The sequence below is a fragment of the Rhinoraja longicauda genome, chromosome 4 (assembly GCF_053455715.1).
Source record: "Rhinoraja longicauda isolate Sanriku21f chromosome 4, sRhiLon1.1, whole genome shotgun sequence".
Classification (NCBI taxonomy): Eukaryota; Metazoa; Chordata; class Chondrichthyes; order Rajiformes; family Arhynchobatidae; genus Rhinoraja; species Rhinoraja longicauda.
The window spans coordinates 20,885,468-20,911,704 of NC_135956.1; the positions used below are offsets into that span (position 1 = coordinate 20,885,468).

Sequence of the window (26,237 nt, forward strand, 5' to 3'; positions counted from 1 at the left end):
AGAAGTTTCATTGAAATCGGTGTTATATTTTTAAAGTTATTCACATTTTAAAGTTTAAATCTATCTCCTAGGGAGGGAGGGGAGAGGAGAGAGGATAAGGGGGGTTGAGGGGAAGGGGAAGGCGGAGGGAGAGGGGAGGAGGGAGGGAGGGAGGGAGGGAGGGGGGAGGGAGGGGAGTGGGGGGAGGGAGGGGAGTGGGGGGGAGGGGGGAGGGGGAGAGGGGGAGGGGACGAGGGGTGGAGAAGGGAGAGGGGAGGGGGGGGGGGGGGAGGAGAGGGTGCATGAGGTTTGGGCCCAAAGGGTCCACGGTCTAGTATTCCTTAAATGCCCTGTTCATTTCTCTAAAACTTACATACGTTTCGTCTTTCTTTCTGACCAAATTTAAGACCTCATATTATGTATGCACATACATATTATGCAATGTAGATCAGAAATTAAATCAACCGATACATAACTTATACCTCATGGAACGCAAACAAAGCTAAAAAAATCTAAACAACAATGGTGTTGAAAAATTCATCCTTCTAGCTGTAAGAGTGTGATTTAAATTGAGCTGGTGATTTCAATCCAATTGTCAGTAAGTTTTAGTCTAAATCACAAAACAGCTTAGGTTTAGCTTTCTTCCTCGAACCATGACAACTTATCATTATAATTGGTTCCACCTTACACGGCTCCTACTTTTTCAAAATTGGCTTCATTCTCTTTAACCCTCTGTCCCGGCAAATTGCTTCATCTTCAACCTTCCTTTTTTCTCTCTCAAAAGTACTTGAAAGTGTTACTGACTCACAAATCTATGCCTGATTTTCTCAACATGCTTGAATCTTTCAAAGCATTTTACATCTGTGCCACAAAATAAAATTGAACAATAGATAAATTCCATCCTCCGTGACTGTCACAGGGGACCAGCACCATCCCTCCTTCCCAACCTTTCTACCATCTTTGATATAATGAACCATTCTCCGATGTGTGCGTGTTATTGTTCAGCTCAGTGACAATATTCAGTTGGTTCCTCTGCTACTGATCCATTGACAGCCAGGGAATTTCCCCCAAATTTCCCCTTTCAGCTTGCAGTGAAGAGCACATGGTATTGGGGTAGTGTATTGACATTGACAGAGTATTGGTTGGCAGACAGGAAGCCAAGAGTAGGAATAAACGGGTCCTTTTCATAATGGCAAGCAGTGGCGAGTGGAGTGCCTCAAGGCTCGGTGCTGGGGGCGCAACTATTTACAATATATATTAATGATTTGGATGATGGAATTAAAAGTAACACTAGCAAAATTGCAGATGACACAAAGCTGGGTGGCAGTGTGAACTGCGAGGAGGATGTTAGGAGGTTGCAGGGTGACTTGGACAGGTTGAGTGAGTGGGCAGATGCATGGCAGATGCAGTATAATGTAGATAAATGTGAGGTTATCCACTTTGGCGGCAAAAACAAGGTGGCAGATTATTATCTCAATGGTGTCAGATTAGGTAAAAGGGAAGTGCAATGCGACCTGGGTGTCCTTGTACACCAGTCACTGAAAGTAAGCGTGCAGGTACAGCAGGCAGTGAAGAAAGCTAATGGCATGTTGGCCTTCATAACGAAAGGATTTGAGTATAGGAGTAAAGAGGTCCTTCTGCAGTTGTATAGGGCCCTAGTGAGACCGCATCTGGAGTCTTGTGTGCAGTTTTGGTCTCCTAATTTGAGGAAGGACATCTTTTCTATTGAGGCAGTGCAGCGTAGGTTCACGAGGTTAATCCCCGGGACCTCGGGACTGTCACATGAGGAAAGATTGGAAAGACTGGGCTTGTATTCACTGGAATTTAGAAGGATGAGAAGGGATTTTATAGAAACGTATAAAATTACAAAAGGACTGGACAAGCTAGATGCAGGAAAAATGTTCCCAATGTTGGGGGAGTCTAGAACCAGGGGCCACAGTCTACGAATAAAGGGGAGGCCATTTAAAACTGAGGTGAGAAAAAAACCTTTTCACCCAGAGAGTTGTGAATTTGTGGATTTCTCTGCCACAGATGGCAGTGTAGGGCCAATTCACTGGATGAATTTAAAAGAGAGTTGGATAGAGCTCTAGGGGCTAGTGGAATCAAGGGATATGGGGAGAAGGCAGGCACGGGTTACTGATTGCGGATGATCAGCCATGACCACAATGAATGGCTTTGCTGGCTCGAAGGGCCAAATGGCCTCCACCTGCACCTTTTTTCTATGTTTTTTATGTTTCTATGAAGTCCCCAAAGAATCTTTCCCAGATCATCTTCTGTTCTTTGTGCACCTGCGGATGTTACGATATCTGCTGAAGGTATGGAGCCAAGTCCCATGTTATACCTATGGTACCTTACTCCATCTTCACATCACTTCTCTTGCCGTCTCCACCACATTTTTATAAACACGCAAATGCAGAGAGTTGCAGTGTCTTTCAGTTAAATGTGGGAAGGCTCCAAACCATTCCTATTGTAAACCTCATTCCTATTGTAAACCTTTGAACGCATGACACCAACTCCATTCACTTTGCACACATCCTTTCATGGTGAATTAAATCATGTGTGACTTTGGAGTATCCTATATGATTATCTGATCCCTAAGGAAAATTGTATAGGGGATAGATAGTGTTTATGGCGGTGTGAGAGAAGGATGGGGCAAGTTGTGATATGGGTTAGAATCGGGCAGTAGTGGAGAAAAATCAGTAATTGTGGAGCTCAAAATAATTAACAGATAGAGGTCAGTCCCTCTCCTACTCTTCGGAGTCATAAAATCACTTCCCTTTGAATGACTGGAAAGATGCAGGCACACAGTCTAACGTAAAGGATGTTAGTGTGTGACCTGGCTCCTGACAGTAGGTTGTTAGGCTGAGCCAACAAACATAGAAACATAGAAACATAGGAAATAGGTGCAGGAGTAGGCCATTTGCCCTTTCGAGCCAGCACCGCCATTCAATATGATCATGGCTGATCATCCAAAATCAGTACCCCGTTCCTGCTTTTTCCCCACATCGCTTGATTCCTTTAGCTCTAAGAGCTAAATCCAACCCTCTCTTGAAAACATCCAGTGAATTGACCTCCACTGCCTTCTGTGGCAGAGAATTCCACAGATTCACAACTCTTTGGGTGAAAATGTTTTTCCTTATCTCAGTCCCTAAATGGCCTAGCCCTATTCTTAAACTGTGACCCCTGGTTCTAGACTCCCCCAACATCGGGCCCATTTTCCCTGCATCCACCCTGTCCAATCCTCTAAGAATTTTATATGTTTCTATAAGATCCCCTCTCATCCTTCTAAATTCCAGTGAATATAAACACAGTCGACACATTCTTTCAGTATCTCTCAGTCCCGCCATCTCGGGAATTAACCTGGTGAACCTATGCTGCACTCCCTCAATAGCGATAATGTCCTTCCTCAAATTAGGAGACCAAAATTGCACACAATACTCCAGGTGCGGTCTCACCGGGGCCCTGTATAACTGCAGTATGACCTCCGTGCTCCTAAACTCAAATCCTCTCGCGATGAAGGCCAACATGCCATTAACTTTTTTCTCTGCCTGCTGTAACGGCATGCTTACTTTCAGTGACTGATGTACAAGCACACCCAGGTCTCGTTGAACCTCCCCTTCTCCTAATCTGACACCATTCAGATAATAATCTGCCTTCCTGTTCTTGCCACCAAAGTGGATAACCTCACATTTATCCACATTATACTGCATCTGCCATGCTTCTGCCCACTCACCCAACCTATCCGAGTCACCCTACAGCCTCATAGCATCCTCCTTGCAGCTCACACTGCCACCCAGCTTTGTGTCATCCACAAACTTGGAGTTGTCACATTTAATTCCCTCGTCTAAATCGTTAATATATTGAAAACAATTGGGGTCCCAGCACCAAGCCTTGCGGCACCCCACTAGCCACTGCCTACCATTCTGAAGGACCCATTAATTCCTACTCTTTGCTTCCTGTCTGCCAACCAGTTCTCTATCCATGTCAAAACCCAACCCCCAATACCATGTGCTCTAATTTTGCATACTAATCTCATGTGAGACTTGTCAAAGGCTTTTTGAAAGTCCCGATACACCACATCCACTGGCTCTCCCTTATCCATTCTACTTGTTACATCCTCAAAAAATTCTAAAAGATTAGTCAAGCATGATTTCCCCTTCATAAATCCATGCTGACTTTGACTGATCCTGTCACTGCTTTCCAAATGCGCTGCTGTAACATCTTTAATAATCGACTCCAGCATCTTCCCCACGACCGATGTAAGGCTAACTGGTCTGCTTTCCACCAATACGTGCTTCACACTCTCAAAATACCTCCCATTGTAACACGTATCCTTCAACCTCCTCTCTTCCTGCCACCAAGGTCCCCAATCCTTCTTGCTGGTGAAACAGTGACCTTGCCCTATTGATTACTGCATTGGTTACTCATGATGTGGGGAAGCAAAATGTATATTAGATGACCACACTGGAGATGGCTTCTGTTCAGCCTGTAAGGCTAACCCTGAGATTTAAATTTGCTGATGTTTTAATAATCCTTCCAATTTCAACTCTGACCTCCTTGTATGTGACCTCCTCCCACTTCAATAACCTCCTGACTCATATCCAACACAATAATGTAGGCTATGCTGCCATGCCAACTGTGCATCTAATCTGAAGATAGACACAAAATGCTGGAGTAACTCAGCGGGACATTCAGCATCTCTGGATAGAAGGAATGGATGACGTTTTGGGTCGAGACCTTTCTTCAGACCCAAAACATCACCCATTACTTCTATCCAGAGATGCTGCCTGTCCCGCTGAGTTACTCCAGCATTTTGTGTCTATCTTCGGTGTAAACCAGTATCTGCAGTTCCTTCCTCCACATATTGTGTATCTATTCGACCATGTTTTAATATACTTCTGATGATATTAGAAGAGCATGTGTCTCTTACTATTTAGCACCTCCCCCTGACCTAGTTTAATGTTATACATGACCCTCTTTCAGCTGACGTCACCTAATTTGTGTCATCCAATCTGTCCTGGATTCTGTCCTTGTTCTCTCCTGCTCTTCCTGCCTCTCCAATTTTCCTCTTCTTTGTTCTCTTCACCTCTCCCTGTTCACTGCCTCTCTACAGTTTTTTTTATTTATTTTGGATCTAATTCTGATGAAAGGTCATCAATTTGACCCATTCATTCTGTTTCTCTCTCTCTCGCAATGCAGAGTATTTCCACCATCTCCTGTTTTTATTTCAGATTTCAAGCATCTGCAGTATTTTATGTTGCAATGTTGACAGACAACTTAGACTAAATGTTTCATCCCCTATCATCAACATAACCCACCTCGTTAGGTTCAAAACCACTTTGCCCAGAGAAAGCTATTAATTCTCAAGCAATGGATGCTTTCATTTATTTACCCAAGGAAAGTCTGGTAATCGTGAGTAATTTTTCTCTGCCTGAATGAGCAAAAGGCTCAGGTGTGTGATGTTTTAAACAATAATGCATAGAGTCAGCCTGTTAAGATTGATCAGAAAGAGCTCAGGCACACTTAGAAGATTAAATTAAAGACAGGCATGCTGATAAGAGAGTGTTTAAGTACCTCAGGATAGAAGCATATATCTGTACACTTGGCAGTGGTGTTGAACGTTTGGTTCTTATCATTTGTAGATTTATCAGAGTTACACCAAAACTGAAAAAGAAGCTCAAAAATTAGATGGAATATATATTTAATTCTTATATAAGTCAAAATTACATTCAAGGCAATTTTGAAATGGATATGATTTAAATGGACAGGGAACAAGCAGAGTGAAAGCAGACCTTTCAGACTAAGACCATACCAAATATTGGGTCCCTGGTTACATTAATTCTATACTTTATTCTCCCCGCCTTTCCATAAACTCGCTGTAGATTCTACCATTTATCTTCTAACTGGTGGCAATTTGCAGCAGTCAATTAGCCTACCAGCCCACATCCTTGGGACCTGGGAGAAAACTGTACAAAATCCATAAGTTCACAGGGAGATCCTGCAAACTCCGCACACGCACGCGCACATGCACACATACACACGTGCACATGCACACACGTGCGCGCACACACACATGCACATGCACACACACGCACACACATGCACGCACATACACACACACGTGCGCACGAACACACACACAGGCACACGCACGTGTACACATGCATGCACACACACATGCGCGCACACACACACACACGCACACACACAGCACTGGGGAGGTCAGGATTGAACCTGAACCATTGGAACTGTGAATCAGCAGGTCTGCTTGCCGCGCTGCTGTGCCGCCCGCTTTTGAAAGTAATATCTAAATGTGTCTGAAAAATAAGCTGCACGTATGCAATTTAATGCATCATTCACAGAATCATAGAATTGTTACAGCTTGCGAGGAGATCATTCATCACACTGATCCCCGATAGCTCTTTACAAGCGCAATCCTGTCAGGCTTACAACCCAACTCTTACCCTGTGGCTTTGTAATTTTTTTCTCTTTAAGTGTTGTATGAATTAAATATTAGCTGTCTATACAATGATTTTTCATGTCAGCCAAACATCTAAAGCAATTGGCTTCAACCTCTATTTTTTTTAATTTATAGATTATTAGATAGTTGGGAATAAATGTGCCATCTATTTCCCAATCTATCAGAGTATATTGCATAATAATTCCTAAATAAACATTGGGAGGCTGGGTTGGCAAAACATAAGAACGATAGCGAGGCTGGGAAGTTCCTCAGAATAGCTTTATCTGAGCTGTGAGCTGTGTTGAGCACAATTTGATCTCAAATGTAAGGTTAATTACATGGAACTCATTATTTTTGACACCAAGAATAGATTGCTCGGACTTCCACTGAACAAGTGGGTGATTGAGAGAAACACAGAAACTTGGTAAATAGCAGGGGCTACCCACCCAGCTCTTCAGGCCTGTTCCACCATTTAATTGGTCATGGTAGATCATACCATTCTGTACCCAGCCCCCATCAACTCCCAATATCCCTTGATCTCGTTTGCATTAAAAAATAAATCTATCACGTTCTTGAATGCTGCCTTCTGTGGGAGAGAATTCCACAGGTTCACTAACTGCTGGGTGAAGAAATGTCTCCACGTTTTTGTTCAAAAAGTTCAATCCTAACCTGAGGTTGGGATGCTGCTTCTGGACACACTAACCATCAGGAGCAAATTCCCAGTTTTGAATCTGTCTGGTCCTGTCAGAATTTTACAGGTCTTATAGGTTTCTCTGAGAATGCCTCTCATTCTTCTTATTCTGGCAAACATAGGTCTAACCAACCAAACTCTCCCCATATATTAATCCTGCTATTCTGGGAATCAATCATTAATTGCACCTTTTCCTTGGCATGAAGATCTTTCCTCAGATAAGTAGATCAATACTGCAAGTAAAACTCGAGATGGGCTTTATTGAGTCAGAGTACAGCTACAGAAAGATATCCTTGCTCCTGTACTCAAATCCTCTAACATTGAGGGGCATCATAACATTTGTCTTCCCAAATTATTGCTGCAAGTGAACGCTTGTTCTTAAGGTCAGGCATATAAGGACTTTGAAGATATAAGACCAACTTTGAAGGTCTAAGACAGGAACTCACTCAAGTTGATTGGAGCAGGTTGTTTGAAGGAAAAGAAACATCAGGAAAGTGGGAAAGAAAAAAAAAGAAATAGCAGGGAAAAAGATTTAATAGGAACCTGAGGAGTAGCTTTTTTTATACAAAGGGTGGTATGTGCATGGAACGACCTGCTAGAGGAGGTAGTAGAGGCAAGTATTTAGATAGGTTCATGAATAGGATATGTTTAGAAGGATATGGGCCAAGGGCAGGCAGGTGGGACTACCTTAGATGGGGCATGTTGGTCGGCGTGGGCAAGTTGGGTCAAAGGGCCTGTTTCCATGCTGTATGACTCTATGCCTCTGTATCCAGGTCTTGTTGCATATTTCCTTTTCCCAATCTATGATCACTCTGATAATAAGGATTTCTGTCTTCAGAACCAAAGTGGTTAACTTGACATTTATTCAATTTAAATTGCAACTGCTTGTGTTTGACAACTCACATACAACTTTCCTAAATTGTTTCTTAGAATCCTCCTCACAAATCACATTCTTCCCCCACTCCGTCACTCTGCCCCTCCCCCACAAGCTATCGCTTTCAAAAGTGTGCTGGCTGAGTTCGAATGAAGTATTTTGAGTCGGAAATAATTGGAGTGAGAGTTCACTAGTGATAACAGTTTTCTGCTGGTGGACACAAAATGCTAGAGTAACTCAGTGGGACAGGTGTTATCTCTGGATAGAAGGAATGTGTGACATTTCGGGTTGAGACCCTCATCAGACTCTTCAGTCTGAAGAAGGGTCTCGACCCGAAACGTCGCCCATTCCTTCTATCTAGAGATGCTGTCTGTCCTGCTGCATTACTCCAGCATTCTGTGTCTATCATTGGTGTAAACCAACATCTGCAGTTCCTTCCTACATTTTCCTGCTGACTTGCTTAATCACATTTGGGGATGAAACAATGATTTGCCATTAATTCCTTTCCCAATTTTCCCGAGGCTTTTGTTCTTTATATTTTGCCTTTCCCTGCAGAATATCTGGCGTTGGGGGTATGAGCTGCATGGAGCAGCTCATCTTTACTTGCTCTTTGCTGTATTTGTATGTGACAATTTGTTCCTGCATTTTCTGGCCTTCAGTGGACATGGGGCTGGTGAATACCAGAGAACCCCATAAATTCATACTTCAGGAGCAAGTTGCCTACAATGACGTGAGAAGCTAACTCACACATGCAGCTACGGATAAAAAAAATTGTAAAAACCAATTGAATTCGGAATGTCATTTTGATTGGAAAGAGTGGTATTTGCATTGAAGAGACTGGAACGCGCACTGAGGTCAATTGACAGTTAGACTTCTATTACTCAGATATAACATTAGGGATCAGCTGTCAATACTTCTCTGGAAGTATGAATTAAAAGACTTGCAGCTGACATACAAACAATTGAAGTAATTATACAGTTTTGCCTTTCATGCCCTATATTATGCATGACAATGGAAACACTACAGAAGGGAAGTAAATGTTTATCCATGTCATATTACAGTGGAGTTAATTCATTTCATATGAGGCAGAAAGTAAATACAAAATTTCCATCATCTCCTCAGTAAGATTCAGAAAAACTATGAGGGCAGTGTGCTGCCCAATAACACAAACACAAGTGTGTTTGCACAAGTATGAAAGATTAACGTTTAAGAATTAACTTAATTAGGGAATTGCCCATAGTAGGGGAATCGAGAACCAGAGGACATGGGTTTAAGGTGGAGGAGGAAAGATTTAATAGGAATCTAAGGGGTAACTTTTTCATACAAAGGTGTGGAATGAGCTGCCAGAGGTGGTAGTTGAGGCAGGTACTATTGCAACGTTTAAGAAACAATTAGACAGGAACATAGATAGGACAGTTTTGGAGAGATATGGGTCAAACGCAGGCAGGTGGGACTAGTGTAGATGGGACATGTTGGTCGGTGTTGGCAAATTGGGTTGAAGCACCATTTTCCATGCTGTATGATGCCATGACTTTAATTCAACTCTCATTTAAATAAGGTAAATTTCATCCAAAATTGCAACTATAGGAAATGTGGGTTGGAATAACAAAATATATAATTATGAAGCACTTGGACTTAAGTCCTTTATAACTAAATATGCTCTAAAAATCCAAGTGGATTAAACTCTTTTAATCTGAGCCGCAGTGATGTTCATGCCTTTGTATATCTGCTTTAGTTTGCTGCTTATTAAAAGTACATCTGATAGGGAAATGACTGTAAATATTATCCTCACTATTTGGTTGTTACTATTCTTGGACTGAGCTGCCTTTGTTTTCTTCTGTATCAATGCCAAACACCAATGCAAAATAGTATGTATGCAGAGAATCTGCAGGCAATTTGGGGAAAAATTTGGCATGGTCAGGGAACAACTGCAGAAATAAAATCTGGGGTTATTAGACCAGATCGTGCTGTCCACATTCCCAACGAGTGGATGTGCCCTATGCCACAGCACCTCCTCACTATTCCCCACCCTGTGCCTTCACATGGCTTGCCCAGGGGAGGAGGGTCTATTCCATTGCATTCTGCACTGACCTTCTCCATGCCTACACCCGGCAACATGGCCTGAGGAACTGAAACAGTGCAGGGAGGAAATGCAAACCCGCAAACATCACTGAAAATATTAGTCAAGGTACTCATCCCGGGATGGAGATATGGCATTGTAAAAGCCAAGTAATCCATGGAATTTGGGGATATTTTAAATCTCTTATAATTACAATTGATGTAATTTATTCAAAAAGTTAAAGATCATTAAAATGTTGAATAAGATTGTAAAATGTTTAGGAAAAGAACGTAATACATCAATATGTTAAATTGTTAAAGTAAACTAAATTAAATTTAAAAAGGAAGTAAGGCACAAATTGTTGGAGTAACTCATCGGGTCAGGTAGCATCTCTGGAGAACATGGATAGGTGATGTTTCCAGTCGGGACCCTTCTTCAGATTTCTCCTGAGATGCTGCTTGACCCGATGACTTATTCCATTGCATTGTGTCTTTTGTGTAAACCAGCATCTGTTGTCAATTGTGTCGCCAAAAAAAGGAAGTACCTTATCTTCCTTTTTTTCTAATCTTTTGAAATCAAAAGGATATCAGATCCTGTGCCACATATAACATGACGTGTTCTGAGATGCGGTTGTCTGAGGGAGATGCTGCACAGTTCCAGCACAGCCTTGCTCTGCTCCTTGACTCCATCAGCATGCTGTGGCAGATTCAGTCTCTTTGACAGCGCTGGCTGGAAAGACCATGAATATCCACGAAGAAATGACTCAATGTTCCAGGTTAAAAAATACTTTGACTGAAACAGTAATCCATTTTCTTTCTACACAGAGGATACCTGACCTTCTGACTATTTCCAATATTTTCTTTTGCTAATGCAAAGCCATATACGACAAGCAAACGTTGCTGTTGCTATTGCTATACTTTTTAACAATATTGCTATTGTTTACTATTTGCTGGAAGGCAAAAACTGATTAGATCATAATCTCAAATGAATACTATATTTAAAGCTACACGATGTGTTCTGTTTAAAGCGGTACTGATAATTCATAAAGCCATCTTGCTAAAATAGCAGAAAATAATGTAATACGTACTATATTTATTATAGCAGCAAGAAAGTTTATCGTAATGGAGGCAAATATAACGACATTCCTGGCAAAATGGGTTTCGTTGATCCAGCAGCAAGATTTTCGAAGAACTAAAGGCAGACATTTGTAATCCTCTGCGGTGGTAATTAATACCAGCGCAGCATGTAACATGATCAGAATGGTAAACTGGATTACCATTGGCAGCACCCTAAAAGAGAAAACATAGCACAATTATTTTGTTTAAACACTTACAGTCAAGCTAACACTTTACAAAATCTTTTAATTTGTTCACAAGAATAACTAACCCAGGAGTTAATGTCCCAGCAATTGTTGGCCTGGCCTGATAATATGGAAAGATGGTTATACACTTTATGTATTTTTGAGAATTAGAATCCATTGATACACAATGTGCAACGGCGACAAAGGCCAATGCTTTCAAAGATATTTGATTACACTTCCAAGCGTTATAAATACTCTTGCCACCGCTAGACCCTTCCAGAGCTAATCTTTAATTGTTTGCCCCTATGTGATGTAGCTAAAGGTACAACTCAATATGGAAGTAAATAGAAAATCTCAGAGATTAGAATCCCGATGCATGAGCTGAATTTTCATAAGTACACCAGGCAACAAAGTTCCCATACTTTGAAATGAAGCTAATGCATTTCTACATTTTAATGGCAGCCCTGGGCTTTCTCATGAACTGGCTGCTTACAATTCAAGTTCCTCGTATTAGGAATAAAAATTCAATGGCCTACTGCCACAAACACTCGCCTGAAATAAAAACAAAAATCGTCAGTTCTGATGAAAAATCACTGACATTAAATACTAGTTCTGTGTTTCTCTCCACAGATGTTACCTGACCTGCTGAGCATGTCTAGCACTTGTATTTGGCTGCAAATTTTCAGCACCTGCTGTATTTTGCTTCAGGGCAAGCAGTGTGTTTGTCCCTAACTTGACCCTTATCAATGGCAATGGCCTCAGATTGGAACAGTGGCCTCAACAGCCTAATCTGGATTGAGACCAGCTTTCAACCATGAATTTCTCTCAGTAAAAGCATCTGCATTGGCTATAACTTGGATGACAATGTGTCTTTGTTCCCTCATTGCACTCGAGGGAATTAGTTCCAAGTAAGCTTGGTATTTCAGCTTGGTTTAGCTTAGTTTAGTTTTTTAATTGTTGTGTGTATTGAGATACTGTGAAAAGCTTGTTGTTGCGTGGTAGCTAGTCATTACCATCAAGCCGTCCGTAGTGTACAGATAGAGGATATAAGGTATAAAGTTTAATAAAGTCTGATCAGAGACAGCTCAAAAGTCTCCGTTGAGGTAGATGGGAGATCAGGACTGCTCGCTAGCTGGTAAGAGGACAGTTCAGTTGCCTGGTAAGAAACTGTTCCTGAATCTGGAGGTATGGGGAGAAGAAGGAGTAACCAGGGTGAGACTGGTCCTTGATTATGTTGGTGGCTTTGCAGAGGCAGCGTGAAGTGTAGATGGAGTCAATGGAAGCGAGATCAGTTTGTGTGATAGTCTGGGCTACGTCCACAACTCTCTGCAATTTCTTGTGGTATTGGATGGAGCTGTTCCCAAACCAAGCTGTGATGCCTCCCATTTTACAGTGGTGCAATCCATTGGCCATAGATGATGCTGCCACAGTGTGGTAATGTCTGGTGATGAGGTTGGGGATGGGCAATACCAGTTAATGATAAGGAAGCAAACTTCATCTCCTCGCATGGTTTTGGGTATCTTGTTTGAAAAAAGGTTAATATTTTCATCACAATTGTAACTGGAGGCTCTCTGATGTAGTGAGACTTTAAGGAAATGGGTTCATATTTCGTCACGGTGGCGCAGCGGTAGAGTTGCTGCCTTACAGCGAATGTAGCGCCGGAGACTCAGGTTCAATCCTGACTATGGGCGCCGTCTCTACGGAGTTTGTACGTTCTCCCCGTGACCTGCGTGGGTTTTCTCCGAGATCTTCGGTTTCCTCCCACACTCCAAAGACGTACAGGTATGTAGGTCAATTGGCTGGTCAAATGTAAAAATTGTCCCTAGTGGGTGTAGGATAGTGTTAGTGTGCGGGGATCGCTGGGCGGCACGGACCCGGTGGGCCGAAGGGCCTGTTTCGGCGCTGTATCTCTAAATCTAAAAAAAAAAAATCAATCATGATGTTCTCGTGGCTCATCCATTTAGGTTCTGGCTAACAGTGCTTGAAACATTTTGATGGCATTAGCGGATGCTTTCTGTTTTGTTCTGTTTCATGGGTGCAAGGAGGTGAGTGCCACCAGACAACGCAGCTGAATGTTACTGAGACCATTTTGCAAACTGGCGTGAGCAGCTAGAATCACTGAATCATTCTCCTTTTGACCTCAGAATTGTCAAGGCCCTGTTTTTGTTTACTATGTTGAATGCTGCTTTTATGTCGTTCCTCTCATATCTCTTGTGAAGTTAAGGCTTTGATGAGAATTGGAATCTTTAAACTTTAGACTATAGACGTACAGCGTGAAAACAGACCCACTGAATCCTCGCCGACCAGCGATCCCCGCACACTATCCTACATAATAGGGGAAATTTAATTACAAAAAAATCAAAGCCAAATAACGTATGAATCTGTATGTCTTCAGAGTGTGGGAGGAAACCAGAGCACCCAGAGAAAACCCATGCGGTCACAAGGAGAGTGGGCAAACTCTGTACAGACAGCACCCATCGACAGGATCGAACCCAGGTCTCTGACGCTACAAAGCAGCAACTCTACCTCTGCGCCACCGTGCTGCCACAAATCGAGTTGCAGCCAGATCATAGCTCGATTGAAACGCCTCAAGTTGCTGAATAAGTAGCTCTGATGTAGATATACGCCCAGTGGGACAAAGCCAACCCTGGCTCAATCAGTCTACTCTCAATCGTCAGCAAAGTGATGGAAAGTGTAATTGATGGTTCTGTCAAGTGCACTTTCTCACCAATAGCCTGCCCACTGATGCCTGCGTGAGTTTCACCTAAAGCACTTGTTGTGGTGAGAATGACTGGCCTTGACATCAAGTAGTATAAGAAAATAACTGCAGATGCTGGTACAAATCGAAGGTATTTATTCACAAAATGCTGGAGTAACTCAGCAGGTCAGGCAGCATCTCAGGAGAGAAGGAATGGGTGACGTTTCGGGTCGAGACCCTTCTTCAGACTGATGTCAGGGGGGCAGGACAGAGGAAGGATATAGGTGGAGACAGGAAGATAGAGGGAGATCTGGGAAGGAGGAGGGGAAGAGAGGGACAGAGGAACTATCTAAAGTTGGAGAAGTCGTTGTTCATACCACTGGGCTGCAAGCTGCCCAGGCGAAATATGAGGTGCTGTTGACATCAAGGCAGCATTTGTCTGAATGTGGCATTGAGCAGCCTTGGTAAAACTGAGGTCAGTGGGTATCAAGTGTAAACACATCACTGGATGGTGACATTTGTTGCAGAAAGAAAGATGGATGTGGTTGTTGCAAGTCAGTTATCCCAGCAGGATATCGCTGCAGGAGTTCTCGAGGGCAGTTTCCTAGGCACAGTTATCTTCAGCTGTTTCAACAATGTCTTCCTTACATCATTAGGCCAGAAGTGTGGATGTTCGCATCATCTTCAATTTTGTTCTCAACTCCTTGGCAAAAAAAGCAGTCCATGCTCACTTAAAGCAAGACCGAGACAACATTTGGGCATGGGGTGATAAGTGGCAATGTACCTATAAGCTCCAAAAGAGCTTGTAATGACCATCACCAACAAGCAAGATTCAAACCATCTACCTTTGATATTCAACGGATCACCATAGTAAAATCCACCACCTTCAATATCCTATGGTCACCATTGAACTGAAACTCAACTGGACCAGCAACATAAATGCAACGGCTATATGAGAAAGTCAGAAAGTTGGGTGAGTGACTCAAATCCTCATACCCAAAGCCTTTCAACAATCGTCAGGCCGCAAGCATAATGGGATATTCTTCACAAACCAGAGATAGAGCCGTTGCAACAACTTTCAGGAAGCTCAACACCATCCAAGGAAAAAAGCAGCTAGATTAACGAGTAGTCTATCAATCATCCTCATCATTCATTCCTTTCACCATGGTGCACACCGGCTACAGTGCCGTCAATGGTTCAATAATGCTTTTATTGTCACACAGGTGACGTGCTAACATGGTGAAATGCTTTATCTTACAGTCCAGTGGAGTATTGCCATACCCCCGACCCTCAATTAGCAAGTGTACAGAATTAGACTACTGAGCCCGCATGCAAGAGGCACCATGTTGTGGCTCCATTTTTAAAGTCCACGCTCTAGTTTTTAGGATCAGTGCCTGGTCCAGCCATCCCAAGCTGTTGCGGGCATCCAGCCATCTCCTTCCCTCTCCTCGCCCGTACATCTCTGATCCCTCGGGGTGCCCCCTTCAGCCCAGACCCCAGTTCCCTCTCCTTTCCTCTCTTACTGGGCTTGCTGCTGGTCTCTCGCATCTATCGACGCTGGGTCCACCTTTCCGGTCTCTGTTCTTCAAGGGATGAGCGGGGTTCAGTACAGTGGCTTCCCCCTTCCAGGCCAGCAGTCCGCCAGGTCCAACGAGCATGAGCCAAGGCTTGGCGACTTCCTCCTGTAAGCCGCAACCTACCAGCTCTTCCGTTCGGGCGCGGGGGACCGGCTTGACGGGCTACCCCTGAAGCCGCGACTACTGATCGGCCAAGTAAAGGCCGTGGCCTCCAGAGTGTGTCAGCCGTGCAAGGCCTTGTCTATTCTGTCAGCACCTCCCAAACCCGTAATCTCTACCAAACCAAGAAAGACAAGAACAGCGAGAGTTTGGGGCCGCCGACAGATGCAGGTTCCTTTCTACACACCAGACCTTAATTATCGTTGCATCTGAATCCTAGAACATAGAAACATAGAAAATGGGTGCAGGAGGAGGCCATTTGGCCCTTCGAGCCAGCACCGCCATTCATTGTGATCATGGCTGATCATCTACAATCAGTAACCTGTGCCTCCCTTCTCCCCATATCCCTTGATTCCGCTAGTCCCTAGAGCTCTATCTAACTCTCTTTTAAATTTGTCCAGTGAATTGACCTCAACTGCCTTCTGTGGCAGAGAATTCCACAAATTCACAACTCTCTGGGTGAAAAAGTTTCTTCTTACCTCAGTTTTAAATGGCCTCCCCTTTTACTCTTAGACAGAGTCCCTTGGTTCTGGACTCCCCCAACATTGGGAACATTTTTCCTGCATCTAGCTTGTCCAGTCCTTTTATAATTTTATACGTCTCTATAAGATCCCCTCTCATCCTTCTAAACTCCAGTGAAAACAAGCCCAGTATTTCAAATCTTTCCTCATGTGACAGTCCCTCCATCCCAGGGATTAACCTCGTGAACCAACGCTTCACTGCCTGCTGTACCTGCACGCTTACTTTCAGTGACTGGTGTACAAGGACACCCAGGTCTCGTTGCATTTCCTCTTTACCTAATCTGACACCATTGAGATAATAATCTGCCTCCTTATTTTTACCACCAAAGTGGATAACCTCACATTTATCTACATTATTCTGCTTCTGCCATGCATCTGCCCACTCACTTAACCTGTCCAAGTCACCCTGCAACCTCCTAACATCCTCTTCACAGTTCACACTGCCACCCAGCTTTGTGGCATCCGCAAACTTGCTAGTGTTACTTCTAATTCCATCATCCAATCCATTAATATATATTGTAAATAGTTGCGGCCCCAGCACCGAGCCTTGCGGCACTCCACTCACCACTGCCTGACATTCTGAAAAGGACCCGATTATTCCTACTCTTTGCTTTCTGTCTGCCAACCAATTCTCTATCCATGTCAATACCCTACTCCCAATACCATGTGCTCTAATTTTGCTCACCAACCTCCCGTGTGGGACCTTATCAAAGGCTTTCTGAAAATCTAGATACACTACATCCACTGGCTCTCCTTCATCCATTTTACTTGTTACATCCTCAAAAAATTCCAGAAGATTAGTCAATCAGGATTTCCCCTTCATAAAAGTCCTTTTGCAAAAGCACAGCAGGTGTGCCTTCACCTCTACTGCAGCAGTTGAAGGCAATGGCTCACCACCACCGTTCAAGAGAAAATGGAAATGGGTAAGAAATACTGGCCTTGTCAACGATGCCTGCATTTTGGAAAAAAACTTTAAACAAAAATGATCTGGTGTATTTGCCTTTATCAAAACAGTCAGTTTCTGTTTATCGCCACATGGATTCAACCCTAACTAACATGTCACTGTGACCTTAATCTTAAAGTGTGAATATTTCAATCTTGTACTTTTAAATTCAAATACTGAGCTGAACTATAATTGAGAAAATGAAGTTCTGTAATACTCATCTGATTATTTCACAAGTCGGCCACCGGCGTTCTTGACTAAATTTGACATGGCTTCAGAAATTTGCTTTAACCTGTTGGTTCTGAACACTTAGAAACAAGGAACTGCAGATGCTGGTTTGCAAAAAAGGACAAGCAGTGGTGGAGTAACTTAGGCAACATCTCTGGAGTACATGGATAGGTGACATTTCGGGTTCTTTCTTAGTTCTGAATACTTACTAGATCCAGTTCAGTATAAAAACGTATAGATTCATTTATAGACTAATGTCTGGTCGTCAACATGCCTATACACGTGTAGACTTAATTCTACTTTCCTAATGAGCGGATAACAGATGGGAAGAGGAATGTGTCAGGCTGGGATGTCATGTTATATAATAGTAAACAAGAGATAACAGCATTTCACAAACAATATATTCAAATGTTCTTAATTTATATCCAGTTAGCTTAGTAGTAAAGCTACATTGACAGTAATCAAAATATGTCACTTTGACAAATTTATTTAGTCTCTTGATTTCTTTCCCTCCTTTCTCGCTACTCTAATTTATTTATTCTTGTCTCCGTTTTGAGACTTTTGTTAAAACTGCTCAAATGCACAAAAAGAAGCATTTCAAATGTTGCCACCTAAATGTGAAAATAAATGTGCAAAACAAATCCCCCAGATGTCACATATGCTAATATATTACAGTTTAGTTTAGAGATACAGCGCGGAAACAGGCCCTTCGGTCCACCAAATCCGCACTGACCAGCGGTCCCCGCACATTGACAATATCCTGCACACACTGGGGACAATCTACAATTTTACCAAGCCAATTAACCTACAAACCTGTACGTCTTTGGAATGCATGCAGGCTCGAAGGGCCGAATGGCCTACTCCTGCACCTATTTTCTATGTTTCTATTACACACGTAACACAATTGATCTTTTGAGAGGAAGGATAATTTTTAATATTTACCTTGATAAAGGAAGTAAACTTTGTATTGCTGTGATAAATATTAGAACAATAAAACCACACACCAGATTTGACTTGAAAACTTCATCTCGCATCTGTGAATACTGTAAGAAAGAAGCACAAAACATTAAGTGGTCATGTCTCTCAGACGCCACAGTGCCTTGCAGTGATATATCTGTTTCTATGGGAGTTCTGGGAAATTAGCAAGATTTTGCCTACTAGGAAGGGCAATGCCAATTCAAAAAAAAAACTATTGAGTTTCTAATGGTATTCTTTGCTTACTTTACAGGGAGATTTAAAATAAAGATCTAATAACTAACCAAATCCAATGGATGAATTATAAAAATTCATTGTATTCATCAACAGCTTTTGCTTTTAATTGGATTTTATTTCACAGTTTAATTGAGCCTCTATTCATTTTATTAGCCAGTACACAACTTCATCACGGGAAAGATACACAATAATATAATACTTTACTCTTTGAATTTCAAAAAATTGTGATTTTATGATTTTCTGTTAAAGCTGTTATATTTTTCGTATCATTTAACGTGTCTTTTTTTTTTTGCTATGGCTGCCAAAATGCGTAATTGTGGCCCAACTACCTTTTCCTCCAGGCTGGAGTCTTTAAACATCAGTGAGAAAGGCTTGATATGCTCTCTTCTTAACTTATCCCCACTCCTTAAGTCGATGGTATGTTCTATTCGCTTGTTAATTTCCGCAGGCCCAGACTGGACATGCAAAGCTTGTGCAAGGTGGTTTGGAAGCAGGTTTATTGAATTTCTTGTTAGGGCAGCCAGAGTCTAGGGAAAGCACATGCAAAGAGAATAAACCCCTCTAGACCTCTGATCAATTGCATTAGAGTGAATAGTTAAAGGACATGTGACAAGGTGGAGATTATCTGCAATTGAATCACGAAGGAAAATAAATACATTAATTTCCTCTTACTCTTTTTACTTTCAGAGTATGAAATAACCTTTTTTGAATTAATAATAATTAAAAACTCTTCTGCTATTTATCCACCAAATCACAAATACCATGCAATAAATCAATAAATAACCAGCAGGTTACTTTAATATTCTAGGAAGACAGTGTGCTTTCAATGACAAACCTTATGCTAGATAAGCTGAATTTTTCTGGGTATTTTCATTCCTTCCTTCTCCAATCAAGTATGAACCAGAGCTTATATTAGATACAATTAGCACCAAATGTTCCCCTTAGAGGGGAAGAGGTGGTCCTTTGCTTGTTGTTAATGCAGAAGAACCACTTACTTTAATGCATTAGACTGATGCTGTTTTTGAAGTGGTTGCCAGAGGGAAATGATACATGTTATTTAAGAGTTTGTTGCCTTTTCTGCCTAGCAATTCTAATAATAGTTGATTTTTTGTTTCTGTAATTTTATTTTCAAAAAATTATTATTAGAAGCATGGAGAAATCATTTTGGGCAGTGGTTAGTCATAGCACAATTAATCATATATTTGAAATAGAAAATAATCCAGCACGACTCAAATAGTACAAAAGTTAGAATAATATGTAGGTTAATTGGCTGGGTAAATGTAAAAATTGTCCCTAGTGGGTGTAGGATAGTGTTAATGTGCGGGGATCACTGGGCGGCACGGACTTGGAGGGCCGAAAAGGCCTGTTTCCGGCTGTATATATATGATATGATATGATATGAATGTACCAATGGAATAGGGAAAAAGGAATGATGGGGGGTGCTGTAGAATTCTGCCACCAAAAACAGAACCAAATGGGGAAAAATCCCATTTACTTCAATTATAGTTGATGCAAATTAACCATGTTCTTGAATCAATTATTCTGACGAAACGTTTAAAGTTTTCTACTTGAAGAAAGTAGCAACTCAAACATCATTTATAAAATTTTATCATTAGAGTAATTATTATCTTTTTAATTAGTATCTGTGGGTTTTATACTGACTAAAGTCTGACTAAGGCGCAAAGTAGACAGTAACAAATCACTTTTACACTGTCTTCTATATATTTTTTCCATTTTGTTCTCTGGTTGAAATCATTTACTTATTACTTTTCTCATCATTATTTTCAAAAATGGCCAAAAAGAGACCGGAAATACCTTCATTTGGTCAGATTAAAAAGGAGGAATTAATACTTTGTGGTCAATTATTCCAATGTTCCTGATGTTCTATTATTTAACTAAAGAAATGAAGAAATTAAAAAGGAGTGGGGGTAAAGTGGCACAGCTGTTTGAGCTGCTGCCTCACAGCGCCAGAGGCTCAGATTCAATCGAGACCTCAGGTCGTCCGCCGTCTGTGTACAGTTCATGCATTTCTCCCTATGACCGTGTGGGTTTTCTCCGGGTACTCCGGTTTTCTTCCACATCCCAAAGAAGTGTGTGTTTGTAGCTTAATTGGACTTTGTAAATTGCACCAAGTGTAATTTACTGCAGGGAGTGGTTGCAAAATGGGATAACATAGAACTAGTGTGAACGGGTGACCGATGGTCGTTATCGACTCGGTGGGCCAAAGGGCCTGTTTCCATGCTGTATCTTTGAACTATCTGAACAAATGTTCCTGATGTTGGGGTAGTGCAGAACCACGGGTCACAGTCTAAGAATAAGAGGTAGGCCATTTAGGACTGAGATGAGAAAAAACTTTTTCACCCAGAGAGTTGTGAATCTGTGGAATTTTCTGCCACAGAAGGCAGTGGAGGCCAATTCACTGAATGTTTTCAAGAGAGAGTTAGATATAGCAGGACAATGGATTCAAGGGATATGGGGAGAAAGTGGGAATGGGGTACTGATTTTGGATGATCAGCCATGATCATTTTGAATGGCAGTGAAGGGCCGAATGGCCTACTCCTGCACCTATTTTCTATGTTTCTATGTTTCTGACTAAATTGAAACATTAGGCACATCCTCCTCCATTGGATGAAGCTTATGCTTTAGGATTTAGAATTATATTAGTGTTAACATTAATTGTTTTAATGAATTAACATGAACATAATTTTTTTTAATGAATTGCTTAGAACGTTTCATTTGATGTTAACCTAGCATTTTGGCTATAACCAAACTTTCATTAAAGCCAAATGGTTAAAATGCCATGTATTACCAGTAACAAGTTAAAGCTAGGATAATGTACATCATCAGCCATTCCCTCACTTAAGTAAGATGGAAACCAAATGTAAATACATTCACCTCTCTTTTTCCAAAATAGTTTTGCTTAATTTATGGTTAAGAGGATAAAAGCAGACCCCCCCCCCCCCCCAGCACAACACACAAACACAGAACCCCTCTTCAAAATATTCCGATTACCCAGCGGAAAACCTTGTCAAATGACCTTTAAGCATGTTTACAATGTTTAGCAAACATGCACTTTACAAACTTAGTTAAGTCTGCTCATCATTATTTGTGCAACACAAACTAAGGTTGAAGCTGCAATATCCCTTTTCATAAAGTTTGCCGAAATGGTTTTGCTGGTTGAATATTCTACACCACTGAGAATACTACTGTGATCTGTCGGATATACAAATGTCGTGACATCTCAGGAGCTGATAAAGCAGAACAAAATCATTTCATCTCCAGGCTTGATGGTTGATTCCAGACCAGCAGAAATCTGTGTTGGTCAATTTAGATGCAGGGCATCTAAATGGAATCAAAATTGGAATTCCAACTTACAATGTACCCGAGGCATCGAAATGGTTTCAAGTCTAGACTTTTTAAGTTCATCTAGTCATCTTGCTCAGAAGTGACAATAAAAAAAAAAGACAGAGTGTGGGCACGACAGTGTGATTCTAGTGAAGGAAAGGCTTTTCTGAAGTTAAAACTGGAACATACTATTGAAGGAAAGGAGCTAAGGATCAAGGGTGTTCAACCATTGGGCAGCACGGTGGCGCAGTGGTAGAGTTGCAGTCTTACAGCGCCAGACACCCGTGTTCGATCCTGACTACGGGTGCTATCTGTACAGAGTTTGTACGTTCTCCCAATGACCTGCGTGTGTCTTCACCGGGATCTCCGGTTTCCTCCCACACTCCAAAGACATACAGGTTTGCAGGCGAATTGGCTTGGTGAATGTGTAAATTGTCCCTGGTGTGTAGAACTGTGTTAGTCTGCAGGGATTGCTGATCGGCAAGGACTCGGTGGGCTGAAGGGCCTGTTTCCGCGCTGAATCTCTAAACTAAACTAAACTAAACTGAACTAAACGGTGACACGGCCACTCTTGTAGTGGGGCATACTGTGTGTGAAGTTTAATTCTGGAACACTGCATAGGGGAGTAGAAATGTAACAATATATTAAACCAAGGTGAAATAAAGCTCCAGAGGTGAAGTCATTCCTTTCATTAAATTACTTGTGTTGTTCTCCATTTGATTATTGTGAATGTGTACGAGGGTGGCTCTTATCCTTCGGATAGATGCAATGTATGACCACTTATTTAGGTTACCTGTATTTCTAGATCATTATTTTCCTCCTATGAACTATGGTTATGTGACGCAACAGATCCTGTGTCGAGTTAGAACAACATCACTTTAATTTCTTGATAAGGGTAAATCCATGGGGCAGAGATCCCACAGGAGAGAGAAATCCAAGAGGTAGAAATGTGTTATAAAATGCCAAAAATGGGCTAACTGCAATTCATAAATCAAAAGAGATTTCCAGTACTTCAAATAATATTATGTCAAACCCAAGCCTGTAAGACGAAAGGAAAGTATGATCCAGCCCACACTGTCAGGGTTTTGTTTTGTTAAATAACAAAGAGCTAGAATAATGTTCAAATTATCATGGACAACCATGACCAGAGGAGTATAACATAGCTGAAAATATTCACAAGAATTTTAAAGGAGAGAATTACCACCGTAGGGGGTTAAACTCCATTTTTCTTGCAAAATAAGCTTGATCAAAATAGACCAGCTAATCACACATAATATAGTGTTAGCCGTAAACCACTTTGCAAACAACAAAATGAGATAATGCAGTTTTTTTACTTTTAAAACTTCTTATAAAATGTATAATGCCAACATAACAAGCCAACTTAAAAGTTGAACAGGGTACATTAATGTTAATTATCATCACTTTATATTATAGTCCTTTGTTTATTTTGTTTTAAACATGCATCACTAGATGACTATTCTTACTATTGCAATAATCTTTACATTGTCAGGCACTATATAGCTGAAATAATAAACTTAAAAACATGCAGATTTAGAAACAATGCAGAGACTTCATTGATAACTGACCAATTATATTTACTATAATGAAGCATGCACATGACCATGTTAGAAAAGCAGGAACTGCTATTGAGCTGTATTATTTTCCACTAGACAGCCATATCCACACTGTCTATATTCATGGACAGACAGCAGCATGCTGATACTCTGTATCGTCACATGCACTACTGACACTGCATCATAATCAAGCCCGCGTGAGCAATATGAAATTAAATTCTGCTCTCTCATCAATTATTTCTTATTTTCCCCACTAAATCTCAATTCAACCTTCCCCTTCCGAAAAATGCCACAGATTTTATAAACCTTTAATACAAGTTCACACATAAATTCTTTTTAAACATCATTAATAAACACTTTTGTGACACACATTTGTCATTATTCTGTGCCATAACCACTTGTAAATACAGCCAACACCCAGATTCTACTGTATCCCGTAATGACTCCCCATCCAAAACCCCTTTATAAATTTCCTATTGTTGCTGCTTGATTGGTGCATTTCTGGTATTTTCTTTTTTGGATTTTTAGCATTTGCAAGTTTCCTTTCATTTCTCCCACATTTTGACATTACCAAATGCCAGCTAGAAAATTAATGCTGACTGAATTAATCAGCAACTGGATTGTGAGTCAATAACTAACTGTGTCCAACAGCAATGAAATTATTTGAACAGCATTCGGAAAGAATACCTCAGGACAAAAGAACAAAGGGCTCTTTATATGTTAATGCCAATCACTGAAGACCTGCAGATGACTGAGAGAATATTTGACTTTATTACATGCAAGTAAATGACTGATGCTTGTACTAATAGCAAAACACACTCTCACTGTAATTTTCGGCAACATTTTAAAATCATGTTCCCCTCTCTTTCTTCAATTACAAACACCACTGTTACTGGAAAATGGTTCTTGAAGTCAGTCTGGCAGATGGAACAGTGTAGATGAATCAATAATTGCTGGAAAAACAACACCTTCCATTCTCCCATCACCCATTCCTTTTCTCCAGAGATGCTACCTGACCCGCTGAGTTACTCCATTGTCTATCTTTAATGCCAGGATCAATGGATTGGTGATTTCAGGATCAATGATTTCCCTTTTTATACCATATTTCATTGGTCTAATTTCACATTACGCTACCTGATCCAATTTCAAGGCAATGCCCTCTTTAGCATCCAACTCTACCAAAACTGTGCAATAGAGGCATTGCAGAAAGTGCGGAAGAAAAGTTTGCTTTTATGGGTAAAGTCAGGTCTCAGTCTGGAAGCAGCGATCAGCGATAAGGTATGCAATCCTTTTGCATAATAGACCAGCCAAGGATGGTTGCAGGATTTCAAAAGAAAATTATCGCTTTTATGATCTGCAAATAACTATAGAAACATAAAACTAAGGTGCAGGAGGAGGCCATTTGGCCCTTCGAGCCAGCACCACCATTCAATGTGATCATGGCTGATCATCCACAATCAGTAACCTGTGCCTGCCTTCTCTCCATATCCCTTGATTCCACTAGCCCCTAGAGCTCTATCTAACTCTCTTTTAAATTCATCCAGTGAATTGGCCTACACTGCCTTCTGTGGCAAAGAATTCCACCAAATTCACAACTCTCTGGGTGAAAAAGTTTCTTCTCATGTCAGTTTTAAATGGCCTCCCCTTTATTATAGGAATGGGGCCCCTCTGGTTCTGGACTTCCCCAACATTGGGAACATTTTTCCTGCATCTAGCTTGTCCAGTCCTTTTATAATTTTATATGTCTCTATAAGTTCCCCTCTCATCCTTCTAAACTCCAGTGAATACAAGCCCAGTCTTTCCAATCTTTCCTCATATGACCGCCCCACCCAGGGATTAACCTTGTGAACCTACGCTGCACTGCCTCAATAGGAAGGATGTCCTTCCTCAAATTAGGAGACAAAACTGCACACAATACTCAAGAAGTGGTCTCACCAGGGCCCTACACAACTGCAGAAGGACCTCTTTGCTCCTATTCTCAAATCCTCTCGTTATGAAGGTCAACTTCCAATTAGCTTTCTTCACTGCCTGCTGTACCTGCATGTTTACTTTCAGTGACTGGTGTACAAGAACACCCAGGTATCGTTGCATTTCCCCTTTACGTAATCTGACACCATTGAGATAATAATCTGCCTCCATGTTTTTGCTGCCAAATTGGATAACCTCACATTTATCTACATTATACTGCATCTGCCATGCATCTGCCCACTTACTCAACCTGTCCAAGTCACCCTGCAACCTCCTAACATCCTCTTCACAGTTCACACTGCCACCCAGCTTTGTGTCATCTGCAAACTTGCTAGCCTTACTTCTAATTCCATCATCCAAATCATTAATATATATTGTAAGTAGTTCCGGCCCCAGCACCGAGACTTGCGGCACTCCACTCGCCACTGCCCGCCATTCTTAAAAGGACCCGTTTATTCCTACTCTTTGCTTTCTGTCTGCCAACCAATTCTCTATCCATGTCAATACCCTACCCCCAATACCATGTGCTCTAATTTTGCTCACCAGTCTCCCGTGTGGGACCTTTTCAAAAGCTTTCTGAAAGTCTAGATACACTACATCCACTGGCTCTCCTTCATCTATTATACTTGTCACATCCTCAAAAAAACTC

At 41.5% G+C, this 26,237-nt stretch overlaps 1 protein-coding gene across 2 annotated transcripts in view; it reads right to left on the reverse strand.

Moving 5' to 3' along the window:
• adcy8 (adenylate cyclase 8 (brain)) overlaps window positions 1–26,237 on the reverse strand; it is a 104,762-nt gene that overhangs the window by 27,129 nt on the left and 51,396 nt on the right. The window contains exons 8-11 of one of the 2 annotated variants that reach the window (XM_078397320.1): window positions 19,031–19,228; window positions 18,432–18,532; window positions 11,151–11,352; window positions 5,554–5,643 (exon numbers count right to left, since the gene is read on the reverse strand). In XM_078397320.1, the coding sequence (XP_078253446.1) occupies window positions 5,554–5,643; window positions 11,151–11,352; window positions 18,432–18,532; window positions 19,031–19,228 (591 nt within the window). The remainder of the gene's footprint in view (window positions 1–5,553; window positions 5,644–11,150; window positions 11,353–18,431; window positions 18,533–19,030; window positions 19,229–26,237) is intronic. The other variant, XM_078397321.1, reaches the window with a different exon arrangement.